Below are 17432 nucleotides of genomic sequence, written 5' to 3' on the forward strand. Positions count from 1 at the left end.
GTATAATTATGTATTGATATCAGTTGTTTGGAGAAATTTGATGTCCATGAAGTGCATTTTGGCACTCTCTTCGGCAGTAAACGAATGGGTCAGGGATCACCTAGTGAGACCCTTTACCTGGGGCAACGGTATGCTGATAAGTCCTAATAAGGACGAAGCAGCTGTGAATGGCTGCCAAATCCCAATGGTATGGCTGTGTACAGGCCCAGGGTACTGCATGGCCATACCGCGGAGTTGGTAGTGTGTGCTTACTTGCTGAATTATTTGGTCTTGTTTAAAACTATAGCCTGGAATTGCTTGGGAGTTTCGTCAGGTTTTGGCATCTAATCCAAGCATCTAAGCCTGCTGGGGCAACTGCCACCATTATATCTTTTGGAATATTGCCATTGTTCCTGCTGTTTCTCGCTAGAGTACGAAAGTTTATTTTTATATAGCTGAAACATCTTTAAAGGTAACGCTCTCCTCCCCCACCCCCCCAGGACTTAACTGGAATAAATTTTAGTTAAGTTTCAAGTTAAGAATTGAGAACCCAAATGATGGAGGGCAGAGGATCTTGAACTTGAGTGTCCTTATGTGATTGGAGGTTTCCATGGCTCTGTTTGGTCGTCTCTTTACGAAATATCTAGCAACTCATCTTTGGTGGAGCGTTGCGGTGGCTGGACGAGGGCTGGACATTATCTGTGAATAAATCAAAATTCATACATATTGTTAGCGGCTTAGTCCTGCTTGTCCGTTCTACGTCACTAGTTTTTATTCTATGCCTTTAGGTATAACATATAAGGACACGTATCTAGTCATGAGCTCAGCCAAACTACATTTTTGTTTGATAACTGAAAGAGCATTTAAGGCAGGTCTTCACTAGCGACGGAGTCGGTGTCGGAGTCGAAATCAGAAGCGTTGGAGTTAAAGATCTAGTGAAAACAGCGTCCAAATGCTGCGACTCCGTCGTTTACGATCGAGTGAAAATTAGGCTGTCGGAGTTGCAAACAGAAGCGGAAGAACTAAGCTAATCACAAAGGGTTGGAATTAGCATTGTGATTGGTTTATTCTTCCGCTTCTGCCTCCGACTCCGACAATCTGGTTTTTCTCTAGATAGTAAAGGACGGAGTCGCAAGCGGAATCGGAAGAAAATGAAAACGTACTGGTTCTTTCGACTCCGATTCCGTCCCGCTTGTCACTGAGTCTGCTTACGAATCCAATTTTTGATTTTCACAAGGTCATGAGCGCTCTTACGACTTCGCTTGCGATTCCGATTCCAATTCTGTCGTTTCTTGAGTAAGTTTTTTTGGCGACCTCGCAGCAAATCGAGTTTTTTTGAGCATCAATATCTACATAGGTACATAAGTGGTGGTATTGAAGGCGTCGGGTGGGGGGCGGGAGGGGTGTGGGGGGGGGGGGCTGAGTGGGGTTAGGGGAGGCCTAGACTGAACTCAGTGGAGTTTTTCTCCAAATTAAAAGTAGAAAAAAAATCGAATAAACATTAGAAAAGGAGAGACATAAAATATTAGCCACCTTTTATACCTTCAATTTTTTTCTTCTTTACAAATCTCTGGTATAGATACAAAAGCAGTTCACAGAGGCGGATTGCTGCGATCAGTGCTCCCAAAAAGATTGTTAATGAAGTAACAAGGGCGCAAAAAGCAGGATAATTCCTTTCCAGTAGAGAAAACCCGTCATCATCCATTGCCGTGGAGAGTTCGTCCTTAAAATAGAATTTTAATAATATGAGCAAAGAGCTTACTTGTTGTTAAAAAAAAGCAAGCAATAGGACCATTTCCGAGTTGCCCTTGGCCTGTTTTATTAGCGAGGACAAGTGCATATCTAGTGATATGAAAATGATTTTTTATCCGCATTGAAATAAATTGAATGGTTTTGCAATTAGACTCGTTTTGAAAGTGAGATTTTTGGAAGTATTGACGTGCAGTTGTTGACGTCCAAGGCTATGAGGGATGGGCGTAAAACGTAAGGCAAAGAGAAGGACTTGTGCAGTGGAACTACACTTAGCTTTTCAGCTTAAGTTCACAAGTGCACCACTTAGACCTTATTCACGATACCCGCCATCCTTACATTTGCTAAAGGACTGATAGGATAGAAGCGATTTCACGGGGTTTCTCAGCGGACAAACAAGTGATAAATCTGCCAATAAAGGAAATCGCAGTCACGTTTATTTTATCCTAGACAACAGAACTTTTTATCTTAAAGCGATAATGGAAACGTATGGGTGAAGTGATCGTTGTTCCTTTTTTGGACGCAGTAGCAACCGCAGAAGTCCTCATAACAAACAATATAATGAGATATCAGTAAAACTTGTCAATTCTGGAATTGTACATTTGGCATGAGTAAAATTGTTTTCTCGTTTTGAAAGAGTTAACCAACTGACCGTCAACCGTAAAAATGCTAAGCATGAAAATATGGTGATATCGTGGATAATGTCTAATTGAAACAAATATTCCAAATAGAATATAACAGGGTTAAAACCAAACTAGCAGGAGGTATTAACAAGCGTGGAAGAGGATTTGAATTCGGAACAGCCGTGACTGAACAAATCCAGCCAGTGACCGTAGGGGAACTCGAACCCGAAACCGCCGGATTGCAGATCCGACGCGCTGATCACTCGGCCACGCCCCAACCCATAATATGTCGTAGTTATTCCTTTTTTTTATTGGATATTGCTTTTGTGTTAATGAGCAATAGTTAGTTGATTAAAAAGTTAGCGTAAGAAGCTCAGTGAGTTACTTCCATTGATTAAACCTAATTACCTTCATTTCATCCTTGAACTGTTTCATAACAGAGTAAACATCCTCTCTGCGATGCAAAATAAGGTTTCGAATGCAGTCCTCAGCCGGCCATTGAAAGATATTGTCTTTCTTGAATGCGAAGCCATAAGAACGTGTTCTCTCAATCATCTTCACCACATTCAGTCTTGAATCTCTAACTTGTTGCATCCAGTGAAGTCCGTGGTACATCTCATCCATTATACCTGTCACAGTCTTATTTAGGAGAGCTTTTTGCATGTCTTCAAAGTTGTCAAAAACTGAGAAAATAAACGGAGCATGAAGACAAACAATCTCGTAAAGAGAGAGTAATTTTATGATTCCCAACGCGCAACAACTACAATTTACAATTAATTAAATCTTATATATAGCGCAACTTCCCATGGCACATGATTAAATGTGCAGTTACAATACTTGGGAGCTCTTGCCGCTTGGAACCTCAAGCATAAATTTTTTGTTGGATTTGAGGAAATAGCCACAAAACATCAAGGGAACTAGTCGCACGTTACATCAGAATGAACTGGCTTGCCAGCACGTGACCCACAGGAACCGGTTGCAGCTATGAACTGGATCTTTTAGGCTGAGTTAAGTTCTGTTCAATAGAATCCAGCGAATCATTTAAATGGAGTACCTTTCTTAATTTAAAAAATATGCGACATAACATTTGCAAAAACCATGATTTCCAAATTCAAGTTCAAACCGGTGTTTAGACTAAAGAAAGCTGTGATGTGCTACCCAAGTATAAAATTAATGGTGAAAAAGCTAGTAAATAGAGCAAGACACGGGATTCTTTTCCCTTCAGTGCTGATCCCGTAAGCGGGAACGGAATAAATGAACTCTCGTTAATAATTAAACACGTGTATACGACCAGTTAGTCATGTTAATCTTACGTGTTGGGCTTGCTCCCTGTTTGATAACTTCTTGGAATGCTGGATTTCCCTTCAACACAGCTATCTGCAGTATGGACAATCGAGAGCACGTAACATATCACTTAGTAATTATTGGATGAGGCCGAGTACTGTGATCTGAAGGAATATAGCAGATAATTTTTAGGAGAGGGTTATCATTCAAAGCGGATAACATCCTCCGAGATCTGCATCACATTTCTGCAGATCACCCTTGAGCGGAATCCAATAATTGTTTTAGGTTTCCGCCATTTTCTACTGTTCTACCAAGACAATGCAACCTCGTCTCCAGGGCCTCCCGGTTGCCGTCCCTTTTTCTGCTGTTTATCGGATAGTATTGATGTCATTTTATCGGATGTAGCAAACGACTTCCATATTTGGTCAACCCTAACTGGTTATATTATAAAAAGAATTAGCCGGAGGATTTAAGGGCAATTATTTGAAAAGGCTGAATATGGTTTGAAGAAACAAGCTAAGCCAAATAAATATTTTATTATTCTTTCTATTATTCATTCTAAATATTTCCAAGGTCAAAACTTGCTTACATGTTTAATTTCCGCCGCTTTTCTGCGTAAGTTCAATGCATCCCTTTATCAGTAGTAGAATAATTTACGATTGACGTCAATCTTTAAATCAACAGTTTTACATCGATATGTTCTTTAAAGTTCTACAAACTACTTTGCTATTCTTATAGGTAGCCTCCATCCCACAGAGTCTACAAACCTTTAATGCCCATTTCACAGACTATTAAGCTCATAAATGTGCAAACGATAATTTTAATCAATGAAAATAGCAAAAGGAAACATCCGAGTAATTTTTGATAAGCAATATTATACCTTCTTTCCCACCAGGTCTACATCTTTGACAGCTGCTGTGGCGAGTGCTGTGGTAAAAGTAGCTGTCAAAACTGAACACACTGTAAGTCCAACCATGATCCACACGATAGAGAATAATCGAGCAATAACTGACTTAGGAGCTTTATCTCCGTACCTTAAAACAAGAAGAGCTTATTTTTCAACAGTTCTCAATGCCGCTCTCTGATAAAGTCTGTACCGTTGTAGTAGTGGGACGCCGAAGCGCCGATAGGAGGGACGTAATGGGGAAAACGAGAGCACGGTGTGAAGATGTGTGTGAAAACCCTTTAAAGGCACCTTTCTTTCAGAGAATGCTTGACAAATACACTGTAAGATAAACTACATGGGTTCTTATGAAGATACCGAACGAAATAACGTCGAATAAAAACTATAAAAAATTAAAACCAGGTGGAAACATCAAGGAATAAAATTCGTCATCATTATCCATTTTCATCCTAAGCCCATGAAAACCTCACTTTAAATTGAGCAAAAGTAAATGCCAGTTGTTTTTCAAAAATACCAAACTCAAGTTGAGCAAGAAATCGCTTCTCGTTACTACATTTTTTTCATTCTCAACTGACGGCTCTTTAACGTCCGCTTTGGTCGGTTTTGTTCCATATGAACCCATGCTATTATCCTTCCTGTATCTATTAACTAGCTTTCTATTTAAGCTGTGAATAAAATGGTAATGAGCACAATTAGCGAGGATAGAACTTTCTACTGGTACCTCATTTACAACATTTTGGCCAATCCTGACAGAGTTACAGAACAAAACAACATTTGGGAAAAAAATCCACTGCCAATTTTGCTATTTAACCAAAATTCTTTGCGGATTAAATTTGTCCCTTTATTGGAAAGTAAGCCAGCCAAACTTTCATGCGAAATTAAGAAAGACGATAAAGTGGGAAACAAAAATGGCCATAAAAATAAAGGCAAAGAGGAAAAGAAGAAAAGAGAAAAGAGATCGAAATAGATTCGCCAAATTTTGGCTTATGCGGATGTGCGAAAAACAAAAAAGCTGCTTACATCCAATAAGCAGAAAATTATGTCTTCTTGTTTCAAATCTCTCTTTTATTTTTAGCTATTCCCATGCTAACTGGCCGAAAAACGGTTCAAAAAGGAAGATTTGGTCAAAAATGCGGTAAGTTACACTTGTAAATTACACGTGTAAAAGTTTTATTAAATTGATCCCTGTTGCAAGTTAATTGACTGGTTGTCATCCAACCACCATATAGAAATTGCTGTATGCAAATTAGGGCACATGAATTATATACGAACTTCGTTTAGTGAACTGGTAGGCACGTAGCATGCAAAGAATGCAAAGGAGTAACATTTTTGCACAAGAAACCTCCAAGCACTAAGCGTTAGGCTGACATTGAAGATTTCTTATCCTTTCTAGTCACTTTTATGCGTAAAGCACTTTATATGCTGATACTTTTAAAACCGCGTACTTCTTTAACGAATCAGTTGTCCGCACATGGAAACCGCATGTGTTTGAAACCGTTTTCCAGAGTGGATTTTTTTCTTATCCGAAGCGTTTGGTGATTTCGTGTAGACGACTGCCGACACGATATTTTTGAAGTCAAGTACTACATAAACTCAAAAATGCCGCGAAATCACATCGCGAGTTCGGTTTTTGCGCATGCCTAGTAGCTAGTAATTAGCAAAATAATGTAAGTCGCAGTAGTGTATTCCTACGGATGGGTGAGTCCAAACCAGATACACCACAACAAATATTGGTGTTCAGCGCAAATAACAATAATGCGGTTTTAGTGTATCCGGATTCGTGTGGAAGTGCATTGCCTAAATTTGCTTTTATTAGTGATGGTGCAGTTGAATTTTGATTCACTTACCCAACGGTTGACATGGTAACGAAGGCCCACCAGAAACCTTCAAATGCCCCACGATGAAAACGACGAGGGAATTCATCTGTATTCCATGTTGTCTCCTGTTAAATAAAACAAAAATTAAAGGATATGTCTATTTAGCCTTTGCACTTGTCAAATTCAACTGGATATGCCTGGTCGGTTGTAAACACGCCGGTTCGCTTGTACGTTTACACCACAATGTGTTTACATCATGTACCTTGATACTCTAAACGGGCCACAGGTATTCAAACAGTGGCTTCGTCAGAGCCAGAGGTCTACAAACCCGGGACGGGAAACCACTGAAGGGTAGTTTGTGTAAGGGTTTACCACTGAGGCCATCAAACCATGCCATAACCCTTCATTTTGCTACCCTGTTTAATTTAAGAAAAGAGACCCTTTTTCGTGGCCTAAATATACGACTTTGTCCAAGAACGTTTGTCACTTCAAATTTGGAGTCAGTTTTTTTGGTTCTAAAAACCGGTCACACTACAATGTCGGCCGCGCAGCAGCAAGGATCATATCCCGCAGCATTGTATATACGTTTAAGCCAAATAAGGAAGTGCCCCCAGGAGCCAAATATTATATTACGTATCTTTTCAGGTGGTCTATCTTGCCACCTTATCAATTCAGTTTTGAGTACTTCATTCCCTACCGACAACACAGTTTCCGTTTAGAAACTTACTCCATCTCGTTGTAAATAGGGCTGAAAATGAAGATATAATAAGTAAATGTGGTTGTTTATCATTTACAAGAAGTTTCCGTAAAACCGGTTGGAAAGTAAATGGAATACGATTTCTCGGGTCGTTTAGGTGGAAATTTTCCGAGGGCAACATATTAACGTCTGAAAAGGTAGAACCGTTTTTCCCGGTGGGAGTTCGCGTTCCGTTTCTTCAAACCACCTTTGATACCGTGTTCAGGCCTTCGCGGTCATTTTCCGGTAAAAGGAACTGATTTGTACTCTGAAAGGTAAACGTGATTCCCGGACGAAATTTACTAGTCTTAAATTTTGCTCACCATTTACCCAAACTGTGAACCGAACGGTTTGCCAATGCAAATAGGAAACACCATGTATTTATTCCAACCAGATTTGGATTTTCCCCAAAAAGCGCAATGATACTTACCAGCGCCCAGACACAAATACCAGAGATTGCGCATAACAACACTGAGATGAGCACAATCGGCCACTGTTTGTAAATGGTTTTCCATAGAACCTTCAAATGATTCTGTTTGACATCATCCTTGTTTCCAATAACAACCAACCCGGGAGATTCAAGGACTTTGATAAATGCCAATGTACCTCCATATTGCTGGTCAAAAAACTCATTTTCAATGTATACTGGCATTCCTATAGAAGCTTTATCATAAAAGATATTAGCATGTAACGTATCTATGTTTTCCGCTTTGTGGGTATATTCAAAGCGTGTCCCCCTGTTGTCGAAATGTTTGCAACAAAACTGAACAGCGCGCCCTATTATGCTGTAGAATACACCGTCTAACTTTTCAGTTTGTCTCGTGCTGTTCTTAGGCTGAGAAATAAAAGGAGCAAATGACAGCCATGTTATGTTGATTACTCGGGAGCAAAGCGGTGGGTTGCAATTAGGTGTTTCTCGAACCGACGCTTCCGTGGAAAAGGTCGATACGTTTTCACCAAGGGATGTTGGCACCATCGTGGTACGATCTTGAGTGTTGTTGGTTAACCCAATGTAATAGGATGACGTCTTATCTGTCGGGTTTGTCGTAATGCTAGTAGGACGAATGGTACCATTTCTCGATGTGTTCGACGGAAGGCAAGACGAACCGTTTTCGTCGGAGCTACTTTGCTTCAATTCCAAAATTTTGATCATCAAGTAATTCAATTCTCCCTCGTTTTGCGCCAAGCAGACAAGTAAAAAGCGAAAAGCAAAGGTAATGACAACAAACTGAGGTTGGGAAAACATTTTCAAAAATTCAGTATCTTTGATTGTTTAAACACCGAGCAATGCTCTGAAGCGTCATCTGCTGTTAATTCCAAATTTACATACACGTACATACATAAACTTTGGAGAATGGGGCTGGTTTTCATAGTACTGCAGCTGTTTATTAGCCATCTACTCCTATGAACGTGACTAAGTCAGTCCTAGCCGGCACCACCAGGTCGGGTTCCGCAGAGAGCTAAAATGCAAATGGATCTCAATTTAGAATTTAATAGCTTCCTAACCTTTATTCATAATGCAGAAATAATCGGAAGTAATATGTCCAGCATTTTAAACCTACAGTGTTTAAACAAAATCTATGATAAACAAACTAAGAATACAGACAAGAACGTATCTCACCCCTGGATTTCTTACATAACACAACTTTGTAGTTAGTTTAAGTACCCACGTAAAGACAGACCCTAAATAATAATGCTGAAGCTTTCATCACGAATAAGTTTCTTAATCAGATGCTGATTAAGGTAAAAGTAATTTATACCATTGCATTATAGACTTTTTAGTCTTCCATTACGCCTGAGGGTTTCCAACACGATTAAAAGTAATTTGACTATGAAATATTCTTTATACGTTAATTTTATACCGTTTTATTGTTGAGGGCGCGTTGACAGGTTGATAAGCTGAAAGCACTTCCTGAACTGTTTGTTAAAACTCCACTAGCGGATGCTTTTCGTTTTGCCAAATCAACCCCGTTAGAAAGCCATTCAAGTGGAACTAACCAAGAAAAAATGGAGCTACAGTATTCTATTGAAGCAAAGTTTCGAACCGAATGAAGTGTTCCATTTACGTTTTGACCGAAATTTTGTTACTTCTCAGCAAAGTGGGACTAGTAATGAAGACCACCTTTGCAGGTGGACAACTGTTTCCGGAACATTTTTACCTTGAACGAAACGTTCCATTTCTATTTCGACCAAAATCGTCCGAGAGGTTGGCGTAATAAAAAGGGCACAGCCTCTTTACTGCCAGAATCCCTGAGCTTTTTTTATCCTGTTGTCGCTGGCAATTTCAACAACACTAAATGGTGAGTTTTATTTCCAGTGGCTACAGTAAAAACTCGCGACTAAGAATTTGGTTTTTAAGAACTTGTTAGGCTAAAATGTTCCCATTAGGCCCCCTCTAGCTATAAAAGGGGCTCGGGAACGAATTATACAATTCTTTTGTTTTACTAATGCACGGCGCGCGCAACTTACTTAGTCAGATATCTGCTAGCAAATAACTAGTCTGTAGGCTCTTAGCCAATGAAAAGACCGTTAGTGAGAACAACGTATAATAATTACAAATAACAGCTGTAAAGTCCAAACATACACATTCAAGTAGCGAGTTGAATCAGATAAGAACAACACCAAGAACATTTACTACTCGTTCTTGCACTCTCCGACTCACACGGCATACACTACAACAGCAGAACAGAACTTTTAATTATCTTAGCAAACAAGGATAGTTTACACTAAACAGTTTTTGTTAACTTTGAAATTTTCAAGCCACTTATCATGTCTATTATAAGTCGGTTAGTATTTGCATTTTAGTGCTCAGTCCAAAGAGAGTTTAGTAACACCTAAGTTTCACCGACTTTCAATTAGGTATTGCCATATTATATCTATATCAAACGCACTGACCTTCTTTCGGTAATTCTTTAATCAAGTAACTATTGCTTATTCATTGACAACGAAAAGTAGTCCTATTTGAAAACCTATTTCAAGCAGAGAAATATATGATAGTAGAAGTTGCATTATTTTATATGAATGACGAGCCACAGAACCGGAGTATGAGATAAAGATGCAGATCAGTTCTAATTTTCTTACATCATTTGCCAGGTCAGGCAATTGGAAATAACTTTACTGCTGAAAGATTATTGCCCAGACAAACAAACAGGCTCGAAGTTTCAATAGTATTCGTAGTTTTTCCTATATAATAACAAGTATTTGACATTTGGCTTTCATGAGTCTCGAACTTTGCAAGCGACTTTATAGTAGGAAAGACTTAAAATAACGGTTAAGTAGGGCAAAAACAAGCACGGTTACACCATCTTTTAATAATTGCAGTTTCTCAGTTTCTCATATGTGACCGTCAATTAAGCGGAATTAAAGAAAGTACATCCTTTAATACCTTAAATAAAAACCTCGTTTATAGAAAGCGCCTATTAAGGAAAAATATTTCCATTTTCCTACACAAGAATACATTCATTTGCTCTTTAGAGACTTTTGCGAGGAGAATACTAAAAAAGCGAATAACATTAACTGAATGCATTATACTCGTGAGCCTGACCGATATATACTGATCACCTTTCGATCTGGGCAACTACTGTTTTGGTATTCGACTGGGAAAGGAAAAATTTTCAGCTTAATCGTTTTTTTTATAGTCTCTTTATATTCTTTGTTTTCCTTAGGATAACTGGGGAGAGAGATAAGGAAGTCGTTTTTCGTGATTCAGCCTCATCATGGATGCGATCTGACACTCAGTTTCCCAGCCAACTTCCAAGTATTCTCCACTTTCAGTGAAAAAAATGTTTTCGATCTCTTTTAGAGACATGTTTTCGTCACATCCTCGTTTGCCGCTATTCGCGCAATCTTTACGTTTGCTGAGGTTAACTTGACAGACCTTATGTCTTTACATCTAATGGTAATTACTATAGAGGGGATACTTCCTCTGTTAGTTGTCTATTGTGGATAAGTTTGGAACGCTGAGCTTAATAATGCGCCAGCTTCCAGTAAACCACCTTGTTTTCGCATCGTGTTGCCTGGGGAATACCGTTACACGAGAAAGCGCAATAACAACTTCTCTACTCGACATCACGTGAGAAAGATCATTGTGACCCAAGGGAATGTCGTTCCAGAAACTAGACTACGGTGGCCTGGACAGATATAAAAATACAGCCAAAGAACTACTTTTCCATTCGTGGAGAGCCAAACTACAACCGGCACTTCTTCATCAACCGGAACTATGGGGGCTGTTCCGGTAATGCCGGGTGGATGATAATTGCTACCCAAGGCTGCGAAGTCTCCAACACAAGAACCCTATTCTTTACAGCAAACAGCCCACATTCATCAAGTGGGCGCAGAAGAGTGAGTTAACCAACACATAGGGTCTATCTATATGAATTTATTTCGACTTCGGGAATGTTTCCTTCTCGCGGATGAGCAAGGCAAAACGTCATAGAGGAGCATATTGATAAAGCGAAACAAAAATGATGATTGGATTATTATCACATTCACTTGGCGGGCTAGGTTCTCGCTGGTTGGAAAAGCAAGCGGGGGAGGGGGTATACATATGAATTTGTTTGAATTTGCAAAAGTAGACAGTCCCTCGTGGGTGACTGATACTGATGGGTAGAAAGGATTTTCATTTTTCAGGTTTTAGATGACCGATACCCTCACTGTAGTATTGTTAATGGGCCATCGAGGCTAATAGTGTAGTCAAACACAAGCACTACTTCCTTCGCCGCTACACTACAAAAACACTACTTCAACTTGTCACATGACTCCAGACTTCCTCCGGATCAGACACCACATCCCTCCCTCTCTTCACTTGCAAAGTCTCACTACTACTAAGTAACATGAAAATGTCAACAGTGTCTTTTTAAGGTACAATTGATACAAATTAACACTTCCGTAGGCACAGCCTTATCAAAGTTGCCACTGTCATAGCAAAGTAATTGTCTCCCTCAGGTGGTAACATAGTCACTAAGTCTCTCTCGCGTCTAAGCACTTAATTATCGCTGCTGAACTGGTGGACTTAATGACGTCAACCTCCACCCATCGGCTAAAATAATCCACTAGGACCAGCAAAGACTCTCCTGTTGGCATAGGGCCCAGTAGGTCCAATGCTAGAATAGGTCCTGCCACGGTCTCTCAGGTATCCTGGTTGTCTTCACTGGTGGAGGCACTGTCTCCTTTGTCATAAGCTGGCAATCATAACACTCTTGGCGCTTTCGTTCTGCATCTTTATCAACACCTGGCCACCACACGTTAGATCTCAGGCGCTCCTCAATCTTCACCACCCTCTGGTGTCCCTCATGTGCAAGTTCTAAGACCCTCTTCCTCAAAATGTTAGGAATCACGATTCTAGTTCCACGCAGGATGACTTGGCCAATATAGGTAAGTTCGTTACGTACCCATACATATGGCTTTGGAGCTTTCTCCCAGTTCCCACTTATAAGACAACTTTGCACTGCTTGCAAATCCTCATCCTCAGCTGAGGCACTCTCAATCTCCTGAATCTTTAGGGCTATAGGTACGGCACTGAGAGCAACTATTCGAACGTGCTCATCATCATATCGATATTTCTCTGAAGCGGGGATCTTCGTCAGACGAGGTAGGACGTCTGCAATGTTGTCTTGGGACTTGACACAGCATACCTTGTAATTGTATGGTTGCAGTCTTAGCCCCCAGCGCTCGATGCGTGCAGATGGTTTGGATCCTTTTGAGTAGATCACTCTTAATGCTTCATGGTCCGTGACTAAATCAGAGGTTGGTAACCCAAGCAGGTAAAGGTTAAAACGTTCACAGGCCCACACGGGAGCTAGTGCCTCCTTTTCAGTTTGGCCGTACCTCCTTTCGACACTGCTGAGGCTTCTGCTAGTGTAACAAACGACTCGGCGCAATCCATTCTTCTCCTGGACCAGAGCGGCGCCTAACCCCACGGGACTTGCATCGGCTATCACTCGCGTGTGTGCATCTTTGTCAAAATAAGCTAGCACAGGCGCACTAGCTAATTGCTTTTTCAGTTCTTTAAAGGATTTATCCTGCTCACTGCTCCAAACAAAGGGTACCCCCTTCCTGGAAATTGCTCGTTAAGGCTCGGCGACAGTTGCAAGATTAGGAATAAATCTTGCACTAAAGCCAACCATACAAAGAAAGCTTCTCACTTCCGTTGGAGTAGATGGGCGGTTTGCCTCCAGCACTGCACGTACCTTCTCTTCTTTTGGGCCCACGCCATACTTTGAAACTAACAGCCCCATAAAGACTACCTTGTCCATTCTGAATTGGAATTTTTAAGGTTGAGGGTGAGGACATATGGACTTCCTCGTTCGTTGCACTTTTCGTTGATAGATCACATAGAGAATTTCAGTTCGAAGTGATTGTTCGCTTAAGTTTAGTTCCGCAAGTTTCTATTTGACAGTTCTTTATTCGCAGTGAAAAAAGATAAGGACTTTTTGAGACTGTATACGCGAGTGGCTGAAAATCATCTGGCGTGGATGTTACTTAAAACAAACAAGAAAATTAAAGCGTCTAAAGAAATCATTTGCCTGACTACGTTTTTGGACCACTCTTTTGGACGAACGACATCAGCCCTTTGAAGTCATTTTTGACTTTGCGTGGCCTGGCCATTGCAGAGGAAAGTATAGTTGCTCATCTTTGCCTCTGTCTTGTAAACACCTCACTTTGTTTTAAGAAACGTAAGAAAGTGGAAAACGTATGTTCAAAAAAGTTGTCAGTAAGACACAGAGTTTAAATTTTATTCGTTAAGGTTTTATTCAAACGGAAAAGCCATTACAATTTTCACCTAAAAGAATCAGAAATACGAGAAGATGCAAGTTATATCTGAGCTTTCCTAGACTGAATTTTTTTTTCGTATGAACTTGAAAAAATCATTCAACAAAAGGAAAATATTATGAGAAAGGAAGAGAGAAATTTACTTCCCCAAATCATTTCAGTTACGGAGAGTTTGTAGTTGAGATTTTGTTATTTTTATACGATTTTGTTACGTTTTTTTCTCCATCTATGTAATTCTCTCGCGACTATTGCAACGCTATAAACAGTCAAATTAAGAGTTTTTTCTTTATTGTATTACATAATTCTCTTTGCGCCTTACAATGTAAGACGGGCGCCACTTACAGTTTGATTATCTATTTCCCAGAAGGGCTTAGCGATCGTTATCCTGTCACAGATTCATTTTGAAAGGAGACTACTTTACAACTATAGGACCAAATTAAGTGAAGGAAACACACACATGTCAAGCATGCGCACAGCCACATCATCCGGGTACAGATCGTAGTTGCAGCCATGGAAGGCTGGCAACTTAAAGCCCTTGAAGTCCCAATATACACATACAAATTCTCAGTTAAGTTCTAAGTTAAGAATTGAGAACTCAAATGATGGAGGGCAGAGGATCTTGAACTCGAGTGTCGTTATGTGATTCGAAGTTTCCATGGCTCTGTATTGTCCTCTCTTTATGAATTACCCAGCAACTCATCTTTGGTGGAGCGTTGCAGTGGTTGGACGAGGGCTGGACATTATCTTTGATAAATCAAAATTCATACATATTGTTAGCGGTTTAGACCTGCTTAACTGTTCTACGTCACAAATTTTTATTTTATGCCTTTAGGCATAACATATAAGGACAGGTATCTAGTCATGAGCTCAGCCAAATTACATTTTTGTTTGATAACTGAAAGAGCATTTAAGGCAGGTTTTCACTAGTGACAGAGTTGGTGTCGGAGTAGAAATCAAAAGCGTTGGAGTTAACGATCTAGTGAAAACAGCGTTCAAATGCGTACGACTCCGTCGTTTACAATCGAGTGAAAATTAGGCTGTCGGAGTTGCAAACAAAAGCGGAAGAACTAAGCTAATCACAAAGGGCTGGAATTAGCGTCGTGATTGGTTTATTCTTCCGCTTCTGCCTCCGACTCCGACGATCTGGTTTTCACTAGATAGTGTAAAGGACGGAGTCGCAAGCGGAATCGGAAGAAAATGAAAACGTACTGCTTCTTGCGACTCCGATTCCGTCCCGCTTGTGACTGAGTCTGCTTACGACTCCAATTTTTGATTTTCACAAGGTCATGAGCGCTCTTACGACTTCGCTTGCGATTTCGATTCCGATTCTGTCGTTTCTTGAGTAAATTTTTTTGGCGACCTCGCAGCAAATCGAGTTTTATTGAGCATCAATATCTTAGAAGGTACATAAGTGGTGGTATTGAAGGCGTCGGGGGGCGGGGGGGGGGGGGGGGCTGGGGGATGGGGTTGGGTGGGGTTAGGGGAGACCTAGACTGAAAATCGAAGAAACATTAGAAAAGGAGAGACATGATAAAATATTAGCCACCTTTTATACCTTCACTTTTTTTCTTCTTTACAAATCTCTGGTATAGATACAAAAGCAGTTCACAGAGGCGGATTGCTGCGATCAGTGCTCCCAAGAAGATTATTAATGAAGTAACAAGGGCGTAAAAAGTAGGAGAATTCCTGTCCAGTAGATAAAACCAGTCATCATCCATTGCTTTGGAGAGTTCGTCCTTAAAATAGAATTTTAATAATGTGAGCAAAGAGCTTACTTGTTGTTAAAGAAAGGAAGCAATAGGACCATTTCCGAGTTGCCCTTAGCCTGTTTTATTAGCGAGGTACATATCCAGTGATATGAAAATAATTTTTTATCCCCATTGAAATAAATTGAATGGTTTTGCAATTAAACTCGTTTTAAAAGTGAGATTTTTGGAAGTATTGACGTGCAGTTGTTGACGTCCAAGGCTATGAAGGAAGGCCGTAAAACGTAAGGCAAAGTTAAGGACTTGTGCAGTGGAACTGCAGCTTAGTTTCTCAGGTTAAGTTTACAAGTGCACCACTTAGACCTTATTCACGATACCAGCCATCCTTGCATTTGCTAAAGGCCCGATGGGATAGAAGCGATTTCACGTGGTTTCTCAGGGGACAAACAAGTGATAAATCTGCCAATACAAGAAATCGCAGTCACGTTTATTTCATTCTAGACAACAGAATTTTATCTTAAGGTATCATCCATGGTAAAAAATCATCATTTTTCTAAATTTGCATTTTTAGACGATTAAATTGAGCTCATCAAGAGCTTTTAAAAAAATTCCAGGAAAAAATGTTTTTCTGTGCAGACTTATGGAGTGCAAAAGTTTTTTCTATGCTAATTATTTTAATTGATCGTTGACAAGTCCTGTCATACTTGATACGCGTGCCGCGTTGAACCAAGCTAATCACGCAATTAGACAGAAATGGTGGTTTACAAGTATAGTGCTCACTGTTTTTCCCTGGAGTTTGAAAGTGAATGCCTCCAAAGAAGAAAAAAGAGCTTGTCCGTTTTCGTCCTCGACTCCAAGGCAAAAGAAGACGACAAAATCGTTTTGCCGCCAAAGAGTGAGCTTCGAAATTAGCAGAGAGCGACAAGAGCTGCTACTACAATCAAGGAAAATGGCTAAAAGATGACAAAGCTCCTGAAAAACCGATTGAAACTACCGCGGAATCGAGTTTCACGAGTTCGTTAGCGAGCGGAGCGAGCTTTTTAGGCTGCGAAGCAGCCAAGCGAGAGACGGAGTCACGAGAGGTCCCGCGTCATATAAAAATCGGATGAAGTACTGTTTTGAAAGTCTATTGTAGCGGGAAAGAAGCTTCAAGAAAAACTCCAGGAAGCGGTTTGTAGTCGATTTTTCCAGGGAAGTGTCGAACTTTTAAAAAATGTATCGAGCAAAAGTGGGCTTGGCTCAACTTGGCTTGGAAACGTATGGGTGAAGTGATCGTTGTTGCTTTTTTGGACGCAATTGCGACCCCAGATGTCCTGATAGCAAGCAATGTAATGAGATATCATTAAAACTTGTCAATTCTGGAATTGTACATTTGGCATGAGTAAAATTGTTTTCTCGTTTTGAAAGAGTTAACCAACTGACCGTCAACCGTGAAAATGCAAAGCACAAAAATATCAATGGTGATATCGTGAATAATGTCTAATAGAAACAAATATTCCAAATAGAACATAACGGGGTTAAACCAAACTAGCAGGAGGCATTAACAAGCGTGGTAGAGGATTTGAATTCGGAACAGCCGTGACTGAACAAATCCAGCCAGTGACCGTAGGGGAACTCGAACCCGAAACCGCCGCATTGCAGATCTGACGCGCTGATCACTCGGCCACGCCCCAACCCATAATATGTCGTAGTTATTCCGTTGTTTTATTGAATATTGCTTTTGTGTTAATGAGCAATAGTTAGTTGATTAAAAAGTTAGCGTAAGAAGCTCAGTGAATTACTTCCATTGATTAAACCTAATTACCTTCATTTCATCCTTGAACTGTTTCATAACAGAGTAAACATCCTCTCTGCGATGCAAAA

The 17432-nt window shown here is 40.2% G+C and overlaps 2 protein-coding genes and 1 long non-coding RNA gene across 3 annotated transcripts in view; all 3 read right to left on the reverse strand.

Moving 5' to 3' along the window:
- Positions 1-622: 622 nt before the first annotated feature.
- On the reverse strand, positions 623-8068 carry LOC140930677 (uncharacterized). The gene is made up of 7 exons (XM_073380395.1): positions 7523-8068; positions 6387-6481; positions 4516-4669; positions 3665-3728; positions 2760-3034; positions 1522-1702; positions 623-678 (listed from the first exon to the last, which is right to left on the reverse strand). Exons 1-7 carry the CDS (start codon positions 8066-8068, stop codon positions 623-625), a joined length of 1371 nt encoding a protein of 456 aa, XP_073236496.1.
- A 5742-nt stretch (positions 8069-13810) lies between these two features.
- On the reverse strand, positions 13811-15669 carry LOC140938990 (uncharacterized). Its single transcript, XR_012165584.1, has 2 exons — positions 15419-15669; positions 13811-14607 (listed from the first exon to the last, which is right to left on the reverse strand). It is a non-coding gene; the product is annotated as an uncharacterized lncRNA (long non-coding RNA).
- A 1677-nt stretch (positions 15670-17346) lies between these two features.
- The window catches only part of LOC140930696 (uncharacterized), a 25122-nt gene continuing 25036 nt past the window's right edge, over positions 17347-17432 (reverse strand). Inside the window, exon 5 of the mRNA XM_073380408.1 lies at positions 17347-17432. This exon is cut by the window's right edge and continues 216 nt beyond it. Coding sequence (XP_073236509.1) covers positions 17347-17432 — 86 coding nt within the window.

The sequence above is a fragment of the Porites lutea genome, chromosome 1, assembly GCF_958299795.1.
Source record: "Porites lutea chromosome 1, jaPorLute2.1, whole genome shotgun sequence".
Classification (NCBI taxonomy): Eukaryota; Metazoa; Cnidaria; class Anthozoa; order Scleractinia; family Poritidae; genus Porites; species Porites lutea.

Coding starts and splice junctions, on each gene's coding strand:
- LOC140930677 (XM_073380395.1), bottom strand. CDS start 8,068: ATGGTGCCAACATCCCTTGGTGAAAACGTATCGACCTTTTCCACGGAA. Junction 4,670..6,386: donor GTTACCATGTCAACCGTTGG/GTAAGTGAATCA, acceptor TCTTGTTTTAAG/GTACGGAGATAAAGCTCCTA. Junction 679..1,521: donor AAAGAAGAAAAAAATTGAAG/GTATAAAAGGTG, acceptor ATTTATTCACAG/ATAATGTCCAGCCCTCGTCC.